General features: G+C 37.0%; 4 protein-coding genes across 5 annotated transcripts; 2 read left to right on the top strand and 2 right to left on the bottom strand.

Moving 5' to 3' along the window:
- The first annotated feature begins 53 nt into the window (after positions 1-53).
- Positions 54-3,672, top strand: LOC103858606. The gene is made up of 8 exons (XM_009135994.3): positions 54-625; positions 1,536-1,598; positions 1,687-2,403; positions 2,493-2,624; positions 2,713-2,796; positions 2,885-2,944; positions 3,044-3,130; positions 3,222-3,672. The coding sequence occupies exons 1-8, from the start codon at positions 320-322 to the stop codon at positions 3,444-3,446; spliced, it is 1,674 nt and encodes a 557-aa protein (XP_009134242.1). The 5' UTR covers positions 54-319; the 3' UTR covers positions 3,447-3,672.
- Positions 3,497-9,952, bottom strand: LOC103860092 (putative cysteine-rich receptor-like protein kinase 31). The gene is made up of 7 exons (XM_033286241.1): positions 8,448-9,952; positions 8,090-8,218; positions 7,871-7,992; positions 7,033-7,243; positions 6,708-6,945; positions 6,477-6,630; positions 3,497-6,399 (listed from the first exon to the last, which is right to left on the bottom strand). The coding sequence occupies exons 1-7, from the start codon at positions 9,271-9,273 to the stop codon at positions 6,160-6,162; spliced, it is 1,920 nt and encodes a 639-aa protein (XP_033142132.1). The 5' UTR covers positions 9,274-9,952; the 3' UTR covers positions 3,497-6,159.
- Positions 9,953-10,256: 304 nt separating this feature from the next.
- Positions 10,257-13,676, bottom strand: LOC103858605 (putative cysteine-rich receptor-like protein kinase 32). 2 transcript variants are annotated; one of them, XM_033286147.1, is made up of 6 exons: positions 11,948-13,676; positions 11,722-11,843; positions 11,384-11,621; positions 11,085-11,322; positions 10,842-10,995; positions 10,257-10,762 (listed from the first exon to the last, which is right to left on the bottom strand). In XM_033286147.1, the coding sequence occupies exons 1-6, from the start codon at positions 12,912-12,914 to the stop codon at positions 10,439-10,441; spliced, it is 2,043 nt and encodes a 680-aa protein (XP_033142038.1). In that variant the 5' UTR covers positions 12,915-13,676; the 3' UTR covers positions 10,257-10,438. The 2 variants fall into 2 exon arrangements, with proteins under 2 accessions (XP_033142038.1, XP_009134241.1); XM_009135993.3 differs by having other exon boundaries at positions 11,411-11,621; positions 11,948-13,670.
- Positions 13,677-14,410: 734 nt separating this feature from the next.
- LOC117132591 lies at positions 14,411-16,897 on the top strand. Its single transcript, XM_033287307.1, has 10 exons — positions 14,411-14,820; positions 14,921-15,019; positions 15,105-15,152; positions 15,230-15,298; positions 15,385-15,459; positions 15,556-15,624; positions 16,219-16,353; positions 16,452-16,520; positions 16,614-16,700; positions 16,778-16,897. The coding sequence occupies exons 1-10, from the start codon at positions 14,419-14,421 to the stop codon at positions 16,895-16,897; spliced, it is 1,173 nt and encodes a 390-aa protein (XP_033143198.1). The 5' UTR covers positions 14,411-14,418.
- Positions 16,898-18,368: the final 1,471 nt, after the last annotated feature.

Here is an 18,368-nt window from a genome sequence, read left to right as displayed (position 1 = left end):
TATATTTGGAAAAAACCTTATTATATAAGGATTGACTTAAAAAAAATTAAAAAAAATTAAAAATAGAAAAATCCATTAAAATAGTTCATATGAAAAAATAAAGTTGAAATAATTGTTTTTATCAAAAGTGGATCCATATCTAAATAGATAATCCATAATTTGTTTTATTCTAGTAGACAAAATTGATTGGATTAATAAATTGAAAATATTATAACATAAAGAAATAAGAGGATCCATCCATCATTATGAAAGAAAGGTTATAAATATTCCTACAAATCAACTCCTCCTGTTTTCTCAATTCTCGGCGCAGGCAAAAAAAATGGTGGTGTCTCGGCGATTTGCTCAAGTATCGAGCGACGAAGAAGACGATGTCCCTGCGAGGAGGGCCAAGGTACGGAACTCGAGGAGCCCTGAGGAAGCAACGGAGGGGAAGCGGAGGAAGCGTAAGACGGTGAAGCTTTACGAAGATTTCGAAGATGATGTGGATCAGGAGGAGGAGGAGGAGGAAGAAGAGAGGCCCGAAGACGCGAATCCGGTTGGTGAATCGGTTAAGGTTACGGGTAAAGGCAGAGGGCGAAGGACCCACTTCGAGCAATTCGAGTATGACGGCAACAGATACAAACTGGTGAGTTGTGTTCGCTTCCTGTTTGGAATTGAAAGTTTTGAAATTTAGGGATTTGGGATTCACTGAGTGCTGGTTTAGTCCTGTATGGGTCTGCAGTGCACCTTGTTCTACTGCTTGATGTTGTGTACATTGTTATTACAACGAACTGGTCAGTTGTGTTTTGTCTGAGTTTGCGGTTTTGTTCATGTTTTTGATCCGGTCTGGAATTGAAAGTTGTGAAATTTAGGGATTTGGGATTCATGGTGTATAATATAGAACGCACTCAGTGTTGGTTTAGATTTAGTTTTCCTGATTGGTTCTGCAATGTACCTTGCTCTATTGCTTGATGTTATTACATTACAACGAACTGGTCAGTTGTGTTCTGTTCACTTTGGGAAACGCTGTTTCTAGGGTTCTGGTTCTACCTCGATTGATGGATCTTGACCGATTTGTCTTCTCTGATTCCAATCTATAGGTTTGCAATTGAAAGTTGTGACCTTTAGGGATGTGGAACTCATCATGAGTGTTGGTTTTGGTTTTTTTAATTCGTAATTGGGTCTACAGTTATTACCTTGTTCCATTGCTTCCTGTTATTACATTGTTGTGGACATTAAAATCTAGAGTCTTGTAAGGAACATTGATGTCTACGTGACATGATTAGAATCAATTCCTGTCTTGGGTTTACTTGGTTGTTAGCAATAGATATTATGGTCTTTGAACAGATTCATCTGTATAAACTGGTCTTATACTCTCATGGTTGTAGTCACTTCATTTGATACCCATTGAGGCGTTTGATGGATGCTTCTCTCTGTTTTTTGGAGTTTAGATTTCTAGCGGCGTATAGCCATTGTGCAAATATTATAGCTTCTTACTGCACATTGCTGAGAGACCCTTAGAGACCATTTGTTCTGACATTTCCTTTCTTGGACAGGAGGACCCGGTGCTGTTGGTTCCAGAAGACAAAAGTCAAAAGCCATATGTTGCCATTATCAAGGTACTAGTGTGCTGCTAGATTGTGTATATGCTCACCAGTCACCAGTTCTTGTTGTATCATCCGCTTGACTTGTTTTCTTTTTTGGCAGGATATTACCCAAACAAAAGATGGAAGCATGATGATTCTGGGACAGTGGTTTTACCGTCCAGAAGAAGCAGAGAAAAAGGGTGGCGGAAACTGGCAATCAAGTGACACACGAGAACTGTTCTACAGTTTCCATCGTGATGAGGTGCCAGCAGAATCCGTTATGCACAGATGCGTGGTCTATTTCGTCCCAGCCCACAAGCAGCTTCCCAAACGCAAAGTCAACCCTGGTTTCATCGTACGGAAGGTGTATGATACCGTTGAGAAGAAGCTTTGGAAGCTGACTGATAAGGACTATGAAGACACAAAGCAGCATGAGATCGACCTCCTTGTCGAAAAGTCGATGGCGCGACTGGGCGATCTTCCTGACCTTGAACCTGAGGAAGTCCATGCTGATCTGGAGAATCTGTTGAAGACTAAAAGATCTTTCCGGAAAGTGAGCTTGGCTCCTGTTGATGTCAAAAAGGAGGAAGATGCATATTTAAAGCCTGAGACACCTGGAAGCGCTGCTATTTCATCAGAGTATCATTATGTCTTACAGAAGTTTGATTCGCTGACTGGTGATGCTCATCGCGACAAGTGGTTGGCGAAACTTCTGGAAGCTGTTCAGAACATATGTTACACCGCTGAGAACAAAGAAGCTGGTGATGAAGCAAAGGTGGGTTCAGATGCATCCCATCTTGAACAGGCTGATAATGGGGCTCACAAAAATATGTCAAAGGTCTCAAACTAAACGTTTATATACTTTTGATCACACTCCAAATATTAAGTAGTTGCTAGAATAACCTTTTGGTTTAAATTGCTTGATAGGATGAGAGTTTCCTCTGGCCAGATGCTGCTGTTCCTCCGGTGTGTGCTCTTGAGCTGGCCTTACATGCTTCTCTTGCATCGGATTATGTTAAGTATAATCAGAAGATGAGAACATTGGTTTTCAATCTAAAGGTAAGAATCTGCATCCATGACATAAAAATTACTATTAGCGTTTCTTCCAAGTACTTCATAGTAATTCCATTTTTTGTTTCGTCTGCAGAACACTGCACTGCTGGCTAGACGATTACTCAATGGCGAGTTAGAACCTGCAAAGATTTTGAACATGTCACCCACCGAGTTAAAGGTTAGGGACTTGTTATGGTACAGATTTGTATACAGATTCTCCTTCCATGTGATTGCGAATAAAGATTTGTTTTTTTTTATGGGTTCAGGAGGGTCTAACTGCTGAGGAAACAGAGAAGAAGGAGCCTGATGATGCGGAACGAATGCAGGTTTTTTATCCATTTCTGACAATCTATGTTCTATCTAGTTTGTTTGATTTCAGTTGGGGAATGTCTTTTGACCATGTCATGTCTTGGTTCTGGATGCAGATGACTGATGCAAGATGCCCGAGATGCAGTGAAATTAAAGTTGGTCTGAGGGATATCATCCAAGCTGGGCATGGAGATCGCTACGAGGTTCTTTGTGCTTTTCCATAGTCTTCTTCTCTTAATGTGCATTTCCATGGATCCTAATAATCACATTCCTGGTTCTGTTGTATGCATTTAGCTGGAGTGTATTGCATGTGGACATTCCTGGTACGCCTCGAGGGATGAGGTATCAACTCTGACTATTGACACTGCAAAACCTGCCAAAGGCAAAGAGAGTGAGGAGGTAGATAAGAATTTGACCAGTCCTCGTGAAGGTGAGAAGAAAGCGACAGAGGAGTCCTTGAAGACAATCAACGTCTCCAGTGCTAACAACAACCCTGAAGCCACCAAGAAACCAGAGTAAAATAGTATGTTCAGGGTTTTCAACTTTCAACAGGATGCTTATGATTTGGGTATAAATTGAACTTGGTTTCATTATAACATATGATTAACCGTATAGTTAAGTTTGGTAAAGCTTATGCATGAGTCATGCAGCATGACGATAAAACTAAGACTTGGGTTATTGGCATGTAACGATTGTCTATGAAACTTTCTAATGTGTACTAAGCTCATGGGTCCTCTCTTTGATTTGTCAACAATCGACTTTATACGTTTATCGACAATACACAATCCGAGTAGGGAAGTAAATAGACACAAGTTAATCTTCTAGACTAGGCCTGCACATTTTGGGTATCAGATATTTCGGATATTGGTTTGGGTTTGGTATTTTGGATTGGGCCTACAAACTTTTGGTTCAGATCGGTTTGGGTAGTTTTGCGTTTGGGTTGGTTTGGATAGTAAATCGAGAAACCATCTGATACCCATAAAATGTTATCTGATACCCATAAAATGTTTGGTTCCCTTTTGGCTTTGGTTTTAGTTTTGATTATATTGGGTAATTCAAGTAACACTTCGGATATTTTGGATAAAATATCAAGTAATTAAGTATCATTTGGATAATTCAGATTATTTTTAGATATTTCAGATAAAAATATTTTGATGTTTTTGAATAATTTTGAGTAGTTCGAATATATTTTGATATTTCTTAAAAAAAAATTGTATACTTTAGATAGATTTTTAAATATTATGTACATATATTTAGTTATGTTATATGTATATATAATTAATGTTTGTATATATTTGGATATTTGTTCGGTTGTCAGTACTAGGGGAGGATGGAGAACCGATTTTAGTATGGGGCATGCAATCATTTTTATACTAATGTTTAATTCATAGATGTTTTAATAAATTTTAATGCTAATTATTAATGAAAAATAAAAAAAAAATAGGATGGGGCATATGCCACACCTCCTCATGCTCTAGGTCTGCCCTGCTCAGTACAGTTTTGGTTTGGTTTGGTTGTGTCAGATATAGAAATATAGAAAGATATTTGAGAGTTTTTGTTCTGTCTAATGTCGGTTATTTCGGTTTGGTTCAACCTATGGGATGGAGCTTGCCGTTGTCATCAGAAGCAGTGGTGGACTCACTTGAAGAGGAGGGGGTCACCTGACACCACAAAAAAAACATGTTAAAGTATGTTTTACATAGAAAAACAGTAAGGAATTGGTAGCAGAGTTGGTTAAGTACGGTCCTTGACTCCACAGAACCCGACTTTGAAGCCCAGCAGAGTCACTTTAATTATTTTTTGATCCCAGTCAATTTCACTCATGGGTCCGCCACTGAGCAGAAGTACTTTCGGGCAATTACATTCTTGTGAAGAAACGATGTCAATTATGCTTATGAGGACATCAATAAAGAAATTTTTCTTGGCCTTTCTAGTGGTTGTACAAATGATTTTGTGTTAGTATATGCATGCAAATACACTCAGTATCAGTTTCATAGTATTTGAATTAACTATGCAAGTTGCCAAACTTAAATGTCAATGGAATTAGAAAAGCTAAGTAAAACTCAGAGAGGCAATTATATTTGTTGTTGATTATGAACATATTGTTGAAGTTCCAAAGTAAAAGTTCATGATGTGGGATGCACTCAGACACCACGACGTTTGTTGTTGAATGAATCACATAAAGTTAATAAATAAAAACTTTATAAATTAATCACAAATAAATTAATAAATATATTAAACTAATAAATTTTGTTAGTTCCGAATTAAACCGATTCAAAAATGTTATACAAATCGATAAAATAATAAGATAATTTTTTTTTCAGCAAATTTTATGTTGATATATAGTTTCATTAAAATAATAAATTAATCATTTATATATGTAGCTTATATAAGTACAAATAAAATATTATAATGTTTGCTTTATATTCACGATGCAATTTATTTCTATTTTTCTTCACAGATATTTTATAATACTTTGTAAAATTATATTTAAAACTCATCTAAAATTTATGATGATACATATCTCATACACACTAAATAATATAATAAAAATATTAAAATCATATTTATAAAATTTAGTTCGTATATAACTTTACAATAATTATTTTCTTATTTTAATAATAAAAAATAATTATAAAAAGGAAAAATATTGTAAATTAATAATCCATAAACTAATACAATAAATATACACTAAAAATCTCTATAAAATAATATACTTTATAGTTCCAAATTGAGTTTTTGGTTCAATTAGTATATCGATAAATTAATATCTATAAATTAATATAAAAAAATTATAGTTTTGATATAGTTTCAACATTATTAATTTATAGAGGTTTCAATATACGTATTGATGATCATATCAGTTATAGAATAGGAATCACTAATAAAGTGTGGAACTTGTAGTCAAATTAATGATTCAAGCTAGCCAATAGCTTTACAATAACAATATGTTGGTACCTTCATTTGGTTATTAATAAAATTGTAACCAAATCGATCAACCTAAAGAAGCAAAACTAAGCCCTTTTTCAAAAAAAAAAAAAAAAAAAAAAAAAGCAAAACTATTACTATACTTTACGTTATATTTTGACAATTTCAACGTGAACGATTTTAGTCACTCCAATCAGCAAAACGCAACATCAGTCACCTTTCAAACAAGGATCTAAAAATACGTAACACACACAAATACAGTTCATAGCCTCTAGAACAAAGGAACCAATTTGCCAAAATGACATCAAGCCCTTCGACTAGGTACCAAAAATCCAGGTTCATGTGGCGCTGGAAGACTAATTTTGCTAGAAGTGAGCATCGAGTTGATTTTACAGATTTTTGGTCGATCTGCATGATCGGCTTGATGACATAAAAGTGCTATATGAATGCATCGAGTCACTTGTTCGATTTGATAATTATCCCCGAAAGTCGGGTCCACAAACTCTTCTGCGGCATAGCTGCCTGTCCTCCAGATCTTCCAAGCCTAGTGATTAAAAGAACAGGACAATTCTTCTAAGAATTTGACCTTAGTTGAAAGAAAAGAATCCAAAAACTACTCACATATGTGACCAGATTGCAATCAGTATCACCAATCCTGTAGAATCTACTACTGGTATGGCCGCTAATGATCTCAAGAACCAAGACTCCAAAGCTATAAACATCAGATTCCATGGAGAACTGACCAAGATTCATATACTCAGGAGCCATGTATCCGCTGGTCAAATCATTCAGCAAGACTTGAGTTTACATGTGACAGAAAAATGGTAGATAAAAGTGCATGACTCCACTTACTAGGTTCCAGCAATCCTGCTAGTCTCGTCTCTAGTTTGCTCTACTGCGAAAATCTTTGCCAGCCCAAAGTCCGCGATTTTGGGGTTCATACCAGCATCTAGAAGAATGTTGCTTGCTTTGAGGTCACGGTGTATGACTTTGGGCCGTGAATCTCGATGAAGATATAGAATCCCTCGAGCAATTCCTTCGATGATATTGTAGCGTTTTGGCCAGTCAAGCTGTGGTCGACTTGTAGAGTCTGTGCATGAATATATTAGCTAATTAATCAAGTATGGGATATGGATTCATCGAGACTGCGAGTTGGGAACTTGGAATGTTAACAAACCAAAGAGGAACATATCGAGGCTTTTGTTACACAAAAACTCATAGACGAGTATCTTTTCTTCTCTTTCCATGCAAAAACCTAAAAGCCTAACAAGATTATTATGCTGAAGCTTTGCCACCACAACCACCTCGTTCTTGAACTCTTGGAAGCCTTGTCTTGAAGTTCTTGTTAGCCTCTTAACCGCAATTTCTGTTCCGTTTGAAAATGTACCCTACAGTCCAATGTATATATAAATGGAAAAATCTTATAAATTGCACATTTTTAGTTTTTGTCACAAAAAATAACACTATAAAGAAAACTCCAAAGAGTTTTTATTAATTAATAAAAGTACTAAATTACCTTACTTCATAAACCCTAACCCCAATTCCACCTTCTAAATACTAAATTCTGAACACTAAAAATAAATAAAAACCTCAATAAGAAAATTAAAAAAAAACTTTTAATTAATGCTAGTTTGGTGATTTTCTTTTTGTGTGCTATTGTTTGAACAAAAAACTCATTTTTTTTCTTTTGATGTTGAACGGCCATTCTATTACTCAAACTTGAGGTGGTCTGGGTAACCAGACCGAAATAGAACAACCAATGAAAAATAACTCCCTACGAAAAGTCCTAGCAGTCTTAGCTAAAAAATCCGAAAACTGATTGCGCACTCGTGGGACATGGGTGATCTTGAACAAAAACTCGTTTTAGTGATATCTTAGAGTATTTCTCATATACATGTATGTATATATATATGTGGATTGTTTCATAATGTTATTTCATAATGTTGCACTTAAGCTAATAAGGAATGCCGTTGTCAAAAAAAAAGAAGCTAATAAGGAATGTAAAGAACCCATACCTTGTAAACTACACCAAATCCACCTTCACCAAGTTTGTTCTCGTCCGAAAAATTATCTGTAGCGGCTTCAATTGTATTAAGATCATACTGCAGCTGATGTGTATTTGTCATGTCATCATCGGCTGCAAATATATCATTGGCTGCAAATGAATGTGTGGTGTTGTTATGCAAGGAAGTATATAAATCTTCAGCTCTGAAATGGATAAAAGTATAACTCACTTTGAAGTTTCATTGGTTTGTATGATTTTCTCCTCCTGTAAAATGCAAAGCCTAGAGCAAGGAGTAGCACAATTATGGCTACTGGGACAACAATTGCCACTATAGTTCTTGTGGAGATCGTTTTGCCATCTGCCAAAGCAAGTCAAGATTTGGATAGTCAGAAATGAGATTCAAAGGTACTTTCAAGATTCAGAAGCGGATGAAGCATATATATAGTAAAAGAAAATATCCTCTAAAACTCTTTTGAAGAATATAATTAAAATATCTAAAACTTATTAAGTAAAATATCTTAACGAAGCCTAAAATCGTTTGACGTTGTCATGTATCAATATATAAAAGATTACTATACAAATGATACCTTTCTTGGTCAAATCCCCTAGAGGAGGCGAGGTACGTGGGGCTTGAGGTAGAGGGCCTTGAGGAGGTGGGGACAACGTTATGTTATCAAAAGCACCAAAAAAGGGAGAAGTATCAGTCAGGGAATAGCAGACCGGCCTCCTAACGCTACCTCCTTTGTACTTACTGCAGCAATTTTGCTGCCTACGGACATTTTCTAGAAGACATTTTTGGCAGTCCTCCGAAGATATCCAAGGAATACACTGCATCAGGGCATATATATTAACGAAGCCTGTAAATGGGATCATATCGACAGTATAATGCCTCCGTGCGGGCGACCCAGGAGTTGAAGATGAGGTTGCTGTTATCATACGCCTCATGAGATCTTCCCATAATCTGTTAAACTCTGTTACGTTCCCAGGGATATCTCCAGTGTAGTACTCTGCGTATTGCGGCTTGAGAGTAATCTCGTCGTAAAACGAGCTGTTGGAATAACGAACATAGCAGAAAGGAGGGCTCCAGTCATATGAGTCTGTCTGGTTCTGGCAGTCTTGTAATAAATATTTGGACGAGGCCTGGATACAGTCTGAACAGGTCTGTGGTTCAGTCCCTGGGATGCACATCCCTAAGGCATATATCATTCCGGGGCCTTCACCAACAGAGACGTTGTAGTAGCCGTCTTGAGAGATGACGTTGGAAGCAAGAGTTGCGAGGACGAGACGGCGGTTGGTATCGTAAGTACCGTTGGGTGTGAAAAACATCGAGTCCCCACATACTACTGCAGACACGTAGTCGAAGCTAACGGCCAGGACCAAACAGAGGATTAAAAACAGACTGTTCAGCCACATTTTTTGAGAGAGAGATATGATGTGTATATGAATGTCAATGCTTTAGTTTATAACTTTATAAGGAAGTGTGTAAACCTCTTTAGCCTTAGTTGATATATCAATTCGGCCAATAGCTTTATAAAAACAATACGTTGATACTTTCAATTCCCTTTAGTTTTAACATTCTAAACCAAATTGTACTACGTAAAGACCATAAACAATAATTCTCGTTCCTTTAATAGCTGTCTCATAACGTTTTCAACTCAACTAGTTAATAAGAACACATTTTATAAACGAATCATTTGAATAATGAAATAATCATGGTTGACAAATGCCGTTTCCAAACCGGCAAGTGTGACTATATATAAACAGAGTAAATAGACAATTAGCACAATCAATCCGTTGTCAAAATATTATTAATCCAGGGATTGAACGTATTAAGTCTAAGTCTCACACAAAACAATCTTACAAACTATACTAATAAGAACCAACCAGCAGTATGACATAATACTCAGTAATTCAGTATGATCAAAACATTTTTGGGATAAGATATCTTTTTTTTTTAATTGATTGGATAAGATATCTGCCGCCTGATTCTTCTCTCTATTACCGTGACCTAACGAGCATTCCGGAAGAAGAGACATCCAATGCTTGACGATCTGCATGAGTTTCTTGAACTATTGCATACATGATTCTGGACGATCTGCATACATGATGCTGGACGATCTGCATGAGTTTCTTGAACACACAATAGCCCGGCATATATGGATTAATCTAATGACTTCATCATTCTCATAGCTTACCTTAAAGGCAGGATCTATGAGTTCTAAGAATGAATAGTTGTTCCAAAACCCCAATCCTGCCAAATTGATAAACAGTTATTGAAAGGCGATAAGTTTTGAGAATTTGACTTAATCCTGTGCTCACGTACGTGAACAAGTTGCAAAGTGAACTGTTCATTTGGCTGTTTATATAGCACCGGTTTATTAAATACTCGGCCTTGATTACATACAAACCAAATCGCTCTGGTTACATTAATAGATAAACATTAGAAGTTTAGAACACACAATGAGGAAACTATATAATAATATCATAACCAAAAAAGACAACTAAAGAAATATAAATAAAATGAGGAAAGTAATATCATATCCATTAGTTAATAAGAAACTATATAATAATATCATCTTCAACGAGGATCTAGCTCTGTGATGGATGCGTCATTAACAGAACAATGAATTTGTTTTCCAAATGAATCCAAGCCCTCAGCTTCCAAATCTTGGTCCAGACTACTTTGGAAGTAAAATCCAGGTGCACGAGGCCGCTGTAATGTGATTTTGCTACTACTGAGTAGCAAAATGATTTTAGACATCATAGGACGATCTCCGGGATCTTTTTGAACACATAAAAGCGCAATATGAATGCATCTTCTAACTTCTTCGCTCTGATATCTCTGCCCAAAAGCTGGGTCCAAAAGTTCTAAAGCCGAACCTTTTCTCCATAGTCTCCAAGCCTAACATTAATATATGGTATTACAAAAAAGTCCCATAATATTTTATCATAGTGTTAAAAGAGACAAAAAAAACACTAACATGTGTGACTAAATTGACAGCTGAATCATCTTTTTCGTTGAACCTACTATTCATTTTTCCACTTATGATCTCAAGAACCAGGACACCAAAGCTGTAGACATCAGATTTCATGGAGATTCGACCGTGCAGGACGTACTCAGGAGACATGTAACCGCTGAAAAAAAATCCAAACTGAAAATATACTTTACACTACACGATTGGCGATCAAAAGGTTTCATAGAGTTAAAAAAAAAAAACACTTACAAGGTGCCAGCTATCTTTCTAGTATTAGCTTGAGTTTGGTCCATCCCAAAAATCCTTGCCATGCCAAAATCTGCTACTTTTGGATTCATGTCATCATCTAGAAGAATGTTGCTCGCTTTGATATCACGGTGTATGATTGTGAGCCGTGAATCTTGATGAAGGTATAGAATCCCTCGAGCAATACCTCCAATGATATTGTACCGTTTTGTCCAATCTAATTGCTGTCGCTTTATTGGGTCTGTGCATACGATATGATACCAATCAGGAGTCTAGGTTTCAACAATGACAAGCAAAAATACCAAGAGAATTAAGGATTAGAAACAAACCGGATAGTAAGTAATCAAGACTCTTGTTCGGAACAAATTCATAGACAAGTATTTGTTCATCTCCTTCCACGCAAAATCCAAGAAGCCTAACAAGATTCCTATGTTGAAGCTTCGCCACAACTACAACTTCATTCTTGAACTCTTGTGTGCCTTGTCCTGAATTCTTTGATAGTCTCTTCACCGCAACTTTAGTTCCATCTGGTAATGTTCCCTACAAATATATATATATATATATATATATATATATTATTTTATTAACTTCAGTAAGAAAATAAAGCAATCATAGATATATGATCAGAGCTTAGATCTACCTTGTAAACAACACCAAATCCACCTTGGCCGATTTTTTTGGTCTCCGAAAATTGATCAGTTGCGGCTTCAATTGTCTTGACATCAATTTGTAATGACTCTAAGCTTATAATATCATCATCATCTGCAGCAATATATATATATATATATACGATATCATTAGAATTTATATGTATACTATCTCTGTTTTGAAATGGAAAAAAAAAAGAGAAGGTAAAAGCAACTCACTTTCAAGATTTAGCGTATTGTATGATTGTCTTCTCTTGAAAACAAACAATCCTAAAGCTAACAGCGCGATAAATATTCCTGTGGATACAATAAGCGCCATTCTGACTCCTGTAGATATCGTTTTGCCATCTGGAGGAGGAGGAGGTGGTGTTGTGGGTTGTAATTCTTGACCATCTTGAGAGCTTTGAGGAGGAGGGGACGATGCTATGTTATGGAAAGCATTGCGAAACCAATAGAGATCGAACCGGAAAAAGCAAACTGGTCTCCTAACGCTACCTCCTTGCTTCCCACCGCAACAGCTTTGGTAGTAACGAACATTTTCTTGAAGACAAGCATTACAGTCCGCTGAAGAAATCCCCGGGATACACTGCATCAGTGCGTATATGGTCCGGGAACCGGACAAAGAAGTTGTATTCGCTGCATAATGTCGGCCTGCAAGCGACCCGGGACTTGAGGACGAAGCTGCTGATATCATACGTTCCATGAAACCTCCCCATGTTCTCTTATACTTTGCAACATCTCCAATGAAATCTAAATCATAAATAAACTCTTCTCTTGGCCGTAGATCGATCTGGTTAAAAAACGAGCGGTTTGAGTACCGAACAAAACAAATCGTATTCGTATCGTCTTCGGATCTCCAGAACCATGAGTTGGTCTGGTTCGGACAGTTCTGTAATAAACTAACCGACGCTAGTTGAATACAATCGGAACAGACCGTTGGATCAGTCCCTGGGAGACAGAGGCCTAATGCATAGATCCTCCCGGGGCCTTCACCAACGGAGGCGTTGTAGTATCCTTCTCGGGAACTGACGTTGGACGCAAGAGTTGAGAGAACGAGGAGACGGTTTATGGCGTAAGTACTGGTTGGTCTGAAAAACAGTGACTCTCCACATATTTGTGCAGAGACAAAGCCGAAGCTAAAGGAGAGGACAAGACAGACAATTAGCAAGAATTTTTTCGTATACATTTTAGGAGATTAGTTTTGCTCATAAATTTGTTTTGCAGTATCAGGGAAGCTATATTTAAATCAGATAAACTTCTAACGCTGGGGAACGTTGATTTCGTCAAAAACTTGCGTGTCTAGAATTTTAATTGAACGTAATTGAGTCAAGAATATTAAGTCAAGTCGAGTCTGTTAGATGTTTTGGAGTATTTTGTAAACGCTTTAAATTTAGGAAAGTTGCAGGAAAGTTGCAAAACTGACTCAAAACATTAGTCAACTGCAAAAGTAATTCTTTGAAAAAAAAATTCAAAGGTATTTTTTAAAGGGCAATTGTCAATAATAGCACCTTTTGAAGTTTTCCTTCCCAAACTAGCACTCAGGATTAGAAGTCACAAAAATAGGTTTCATTAAAGGGGTAATTTACCTTTATACCCTTTGTTATAAGAATAGAAAAAAAAAAACATTTCATTTCATTCGATCGCGAATCTGTCGGTCTCCTCTCGGGAATCTTCAAACCCTCACCGGCACTGTCGTCTCCGACTCGGGAATCGTCGTCTCCGGCTCGGGAATCATCTTCTCCGACTCGGGAATCGTCGTCTCCGGCGCTCGGGAATCATCTCTCTCCGACTCGGGAATCGAAGTCTCCGGCTCGGGAATCATCTTCTCCGCTCGCTAATCGTCTTCCGCTCCGGCTCGCTAATCATCATCTTCTCCGGCTATCTAATCATCAGCGTCACACTCTCTACTCTCAAAATCGTAACTTTTTAAAATTAGGGTTTTTGAATTAAAATTTGGGAAGCTTGCGTTTTGATTTTGATTTGTGTGTTACTCGTTCTTATTAACAAGCGAAGCAAATGAAGACTTTTGTGTTGTTTTGTATTTGTGTTTAGTTCAGGAAAGCCTTCCAGAAAAGTTTGAAATTTTTTTTTTCCTTGTTTACGCAGGATAGAAACAAGATGGGAGATTCAGTACCTCTAAACTAGCACTGCCAGAGCTGAAGTATCCTATTGGTTCACAGCCAAAAGAAAAGTCAGCAATCAACCAATACTCTGGTTCAGATTATATCTCTATTGTCAAAAGCATCCTAAAACCAGATGAGATGATAAGAGTCCGAGATCATTTCTGGGACCTGTAATGAAGCTCAGTGAGAGAGGATTGAAGTTATCAGCAAAGATAGTCTACGCCATTCTCACTAGAAGCATCGTTTCTGTCAAGAGAATGAAGGCTGGTTCCATTTCGGTGCGCAGCCAATGAGGTTCTCTATAAGAGAATTTCATATGATGACAGGCTGAAATGTAGTGGTGCATTAGAAGGACCACGAAGGGAAACCGAGAGATTTAATTGGGAATTGCTAAAGGGGCGTAGTCATAAGTTAAGTGACGTGGTGGACCAGCTCAGAAACACAAGAGAAGATGCTTCTGAGGAGAGAATATGCCTCGCAATGCTCATCCTGGTAGAGAGCATATTATTGCGGAAGAGCAAAGGAGGGAGTTGTTTCCTTTGGAATACATGCGAAAATGCACAGGATATGACATATCCATGGGGAAAAGAGGCTTACATTGTGCTCCTGAAGTCAATTCAAAACGCTGTCGCGAATCATTTGGAGAATAAATCCAAATTTGAGTTGCAAGGTTATCCTCTAGTATTCCTTACAGCCGATGACTGGGAAAATAGGTGTGTAGACACATTTGACACATTGGATGCTCTTATTCAAATGATGGCAAATAAGGAGACTGGCCAAGCTTCTACTCCGATTGATGAGGATTCAGTAAATGAAAAAGTGAACAGGATCATCACGGTAATGGAGGAGAATCTGAAGAGCATGAAGGATCGAATGTCATTACTGGAAGAAGAAAACATACATCTTAGAGCTCGTGTGTCAGAGTTGGAAGGAAACAGCAATGTTTTTCCCACTAACGTGACACAAAAGGTAAATTCTCAAAACATCTTCTTTTACATTTGCATTTTCAAGTATTTTTTGGAAGATCTTGTACATATTCTTGAATGCCTTCCTAATATTTGACAAACAGCGATCCAGTGGGACACCTTTATCTCCAATGTCTCACACGCAACCATCGAGTGAGACACCTTTATCTCCAATGTTTCAACAGCCTAATTTGACACATGAGGTATGTAACCAATAAATATTGTTGAGTTTTGAAGTAATATTTGGAAAGCTTTTGTACTTCTTGAATGCATTCCTGATTTTTGCAGGAGACAATGATTGAATCAGCTGCATCTCCAAAGTCTCAACAAAATGAGGTATATGCTCAAAAATTATTAAGAAAATATTTGGAAATTCTTGTACAAAATCCTGAATGCCTTCCTGATTTTTGCAGGATTACACGCAATCATCGAGTGAGACGCCTTTATCTCCAATGTCTCAACAGCCTAATTTGACAAATGAGGTATGTAACCAATAAAATATTTTTAGTTTTGAAGTAATATTTGGAAGCTTTTGTACATATTCTAAATGCATTCTTGATTTTTGCAGGACACAATGAATGAATCAGATGATGAAACTCCTGCCCTTGATACTCAAGTATTCTCTCCTAATCTGACAAAAGAGGTATATGCTCAATGATATTGTTTTCACAGTTGGAGTTTACAAATTAGTTTTGGGTGATTTTTTTTTACATATAAAGGCTTTTCTGATTTTTGACAGAAAGAAACAGAAACGTCTACCGGTGAGAGGCCATCCAATCCTAATCAAGATGGAAAACCAGATGATGAGGTAATATTTATTCTAGAAATTATAGTTGAATGTATTCATGATGGCCATTCCTGATATTTTTTTGCAGATTGTGAGAGAGAAATTAACAAGTGAGTCACCTGCTAGTCAGAGTCAAGTTTTGCAGAAAGAAACAGTAGAAATGAATGAGACACCTTCTTCTCCAATAGCTCCAAAGAGTATTGAAACTCCCGTTTATACTCCAAGTCAGACTCAGCAGGTACATGGTCAAAAAAAATCTTGGATTTTTAAGTTAATGTTTGAAAGCTTTAGAACGTACTCTGGATTGACTTCGTGATAATTTTTACAGATTGAGAGAGAGCCATCGGATGACACGCCTGCCCTTGATACTCAAGTTTTTACTCCTAATCTGACAAAAGAGGTATATGCTCAATGACAGTTGGAGTTTACAATTAGTTTTGGGTGATTTACATATATAGACCTTTCTAATTTTTGGCAGAGGGAAACACAAACCTCTACTGATGAACGCCACCCAAAACTAATCAAGGAGAAGGAAAACCAGATGATGAGGTAATATTTACTCTAGAAATTATAATTGAATGTATTCATGATGGCCTTTCCTGATATTTTTTGCAGATTGTGATTGAGTCACCTGCTGCTCAGACTCAAGTTTTGCAAAAAGAAACACTGGAAATGAATGAGACACCTTCTTCTCCAATATCTCCAAAGAGTATTGAGGCTCAAGTTTTTACTCCAATTCAGAAACAGCAGGTAAATGTTCAAAAAATCTTGGAGATTTCAAGTAATGTTTGAAAGCTTTTGTACGTGTTTTTGATCCCCTACCTGACTTTTTTTTGTTTTTTTTGCAGACGGTAACAGAGGAAACGTATGAGGCTACACAGCCATTGACTGAGATCATTTCAGCAAACAATAAAAAGGTAAGCATAGAAATGTCTTTCATAAGTACAACTTGAATTTTAAATTGTAGAAACTTCTTCATAACTACCTCTTTTATTTTACTGTTATTACAGGAGGATACACATGCTGTGCATTACAGACCTTCCTCTCCATTGTCTTCACTAATTGCACTAGTTATTGAAGAAAATAAGAATGCTTTGGTAAGAAGAAATATTTAAAATGTTTAGGTAATATTTTTCTATTCAACTAACTCTTACCATTTACTTTTGTCTTATAGAGTGAGACAGAAACTGCGACCCAATATTTTTCTACAAGTGAAGGAGAGCATTCACAATCAAGCAGAAAGAATCAAGCGGAAGAATATCTCAAGGATACTACAGACCTACTACTGAGCTAGTTTCCACAGATGTTTCGAAGACACAGCCTCTTACTCCGCAAACACAGCACCTTCAGACAAGTGAGGGAGATCAATCCGATGAGACACCATCAGAGCAGAATCAAGCAGAAGAAAATCTCAAGGATACTACAGAACCTACTACTGAGCTAGTTTCCACATATGTTTCGAAGATGCCGCCTATTACTCAGCAAACAGAGCATCTTCAGACAAGTGCTATAGATTTTTCAGAAAAAAACGAGGTATGCATCGAGTATATTTGATCTTTAAATTATTATTCTAACAATTTAAAACCGCTGATGTTACTGAATCTTCATTTTTAATAGGTTGAAGTAAGCAGGCTTCTAGCTCACTTTCAAATAGGCGCAGAGGTTGAAATTTTGTCTACTGATGACGAAATATGGTATCCAGGAAAGGTTGTTGATCTTAAACTGTGTGAAGGACTAGAGGAGCTGACAGTTGAGTACACGACACTCTTCACAGACCAACATAGACTTCAGAAACTTCAGGATACTATCACGGCTGACAAAATACGTCCTGCAACACCAACTAGTGACCAAAAATCCTTTGAGATGATGGATAAGGTAGAAGCCTTCTACAACAATGGCTGGAGCAGCGGACAAATTAGCATGGTACTTGGTGATAACACATACTCGGTGTGTCTCTATACTTCTATGGAAACTATTCTATTCAAACATTCAGATTTGCGAATTCATAGAGAATGGAAAGATGGAGTCTGGAAGATGGCAGATAAGGTAAATCATAACTAGAATTATACTTCACGTGAATTGTTTGATATACATACATTTTAGTTTCAGGAATGGTTTCCAGAAATTCCGATTGCAACAAATTTGATAATATTTGCTTGGTGTCTATTGTTTGATTAAAGGTGAAGCCTGATAAGAAAAGGAAAGCTGCTGCCTCATCACAAAATTCAGGAATGGATAATGTTTTCCTAAGAAGGAGCGAGAGGGTGCCTAAACGATCTAGAGACACAAAAACTCCATTCAAGTCTGACAGAAATCCGGCTTTAACTGTAATACCTGAGATTATACCTGCAGTTGATCCGTTTTCAACTCCTGCGGAACATAAGCTTTCAAGGCTTCAAAATTGGATGACATTAAAGCCCGGCATGCATGAAACGTAAGCATGTTTCTGTCCTTGTCTATATATTCTTATATTTATGTATAAGAGGTTTGGTAATTCCTTTGAATCTTTAATCGACTGCAGGTCCCTATCAATCAATGATAATAAGATAAGGAAATCTTTTCTTTCAAAGCATGGAAAATGCAAAAAAGGACCTTAAGAAAGAGGTAATTTGTTTACATATGTTCTTGCCTGCCTGAGCTTTTTTTTTAAAAAAAAAATTCAGGAAGGATTTGTTTAGTTTCAGGAAATTATATAGTAACAAATTAGATAATGTTTGCCTTTTTTTTTGCAGCACATTGATGGAGCCTTTGCAATGCAGAAGAAA

Source organism: Brassica rapa, chromosome A03 (assembly GCF_000309985.2).
Source record: "Brassica rapa cultivar Chiifu-401-42 chromosome A03, CAAS_Brap_v3.01, whole genome shotgun sequence".
Classification (NCBI taxonomy): domain Eukaryota; kingdom Viridiplantae; phylum Streptophyta; class Magnoliopsida; order Brassicales; family Brassicaceae; genus Brassica; species Brassica rapa.
This window is presented reverse-complemented; position numbering and strand designations above follow the sequence as displayed.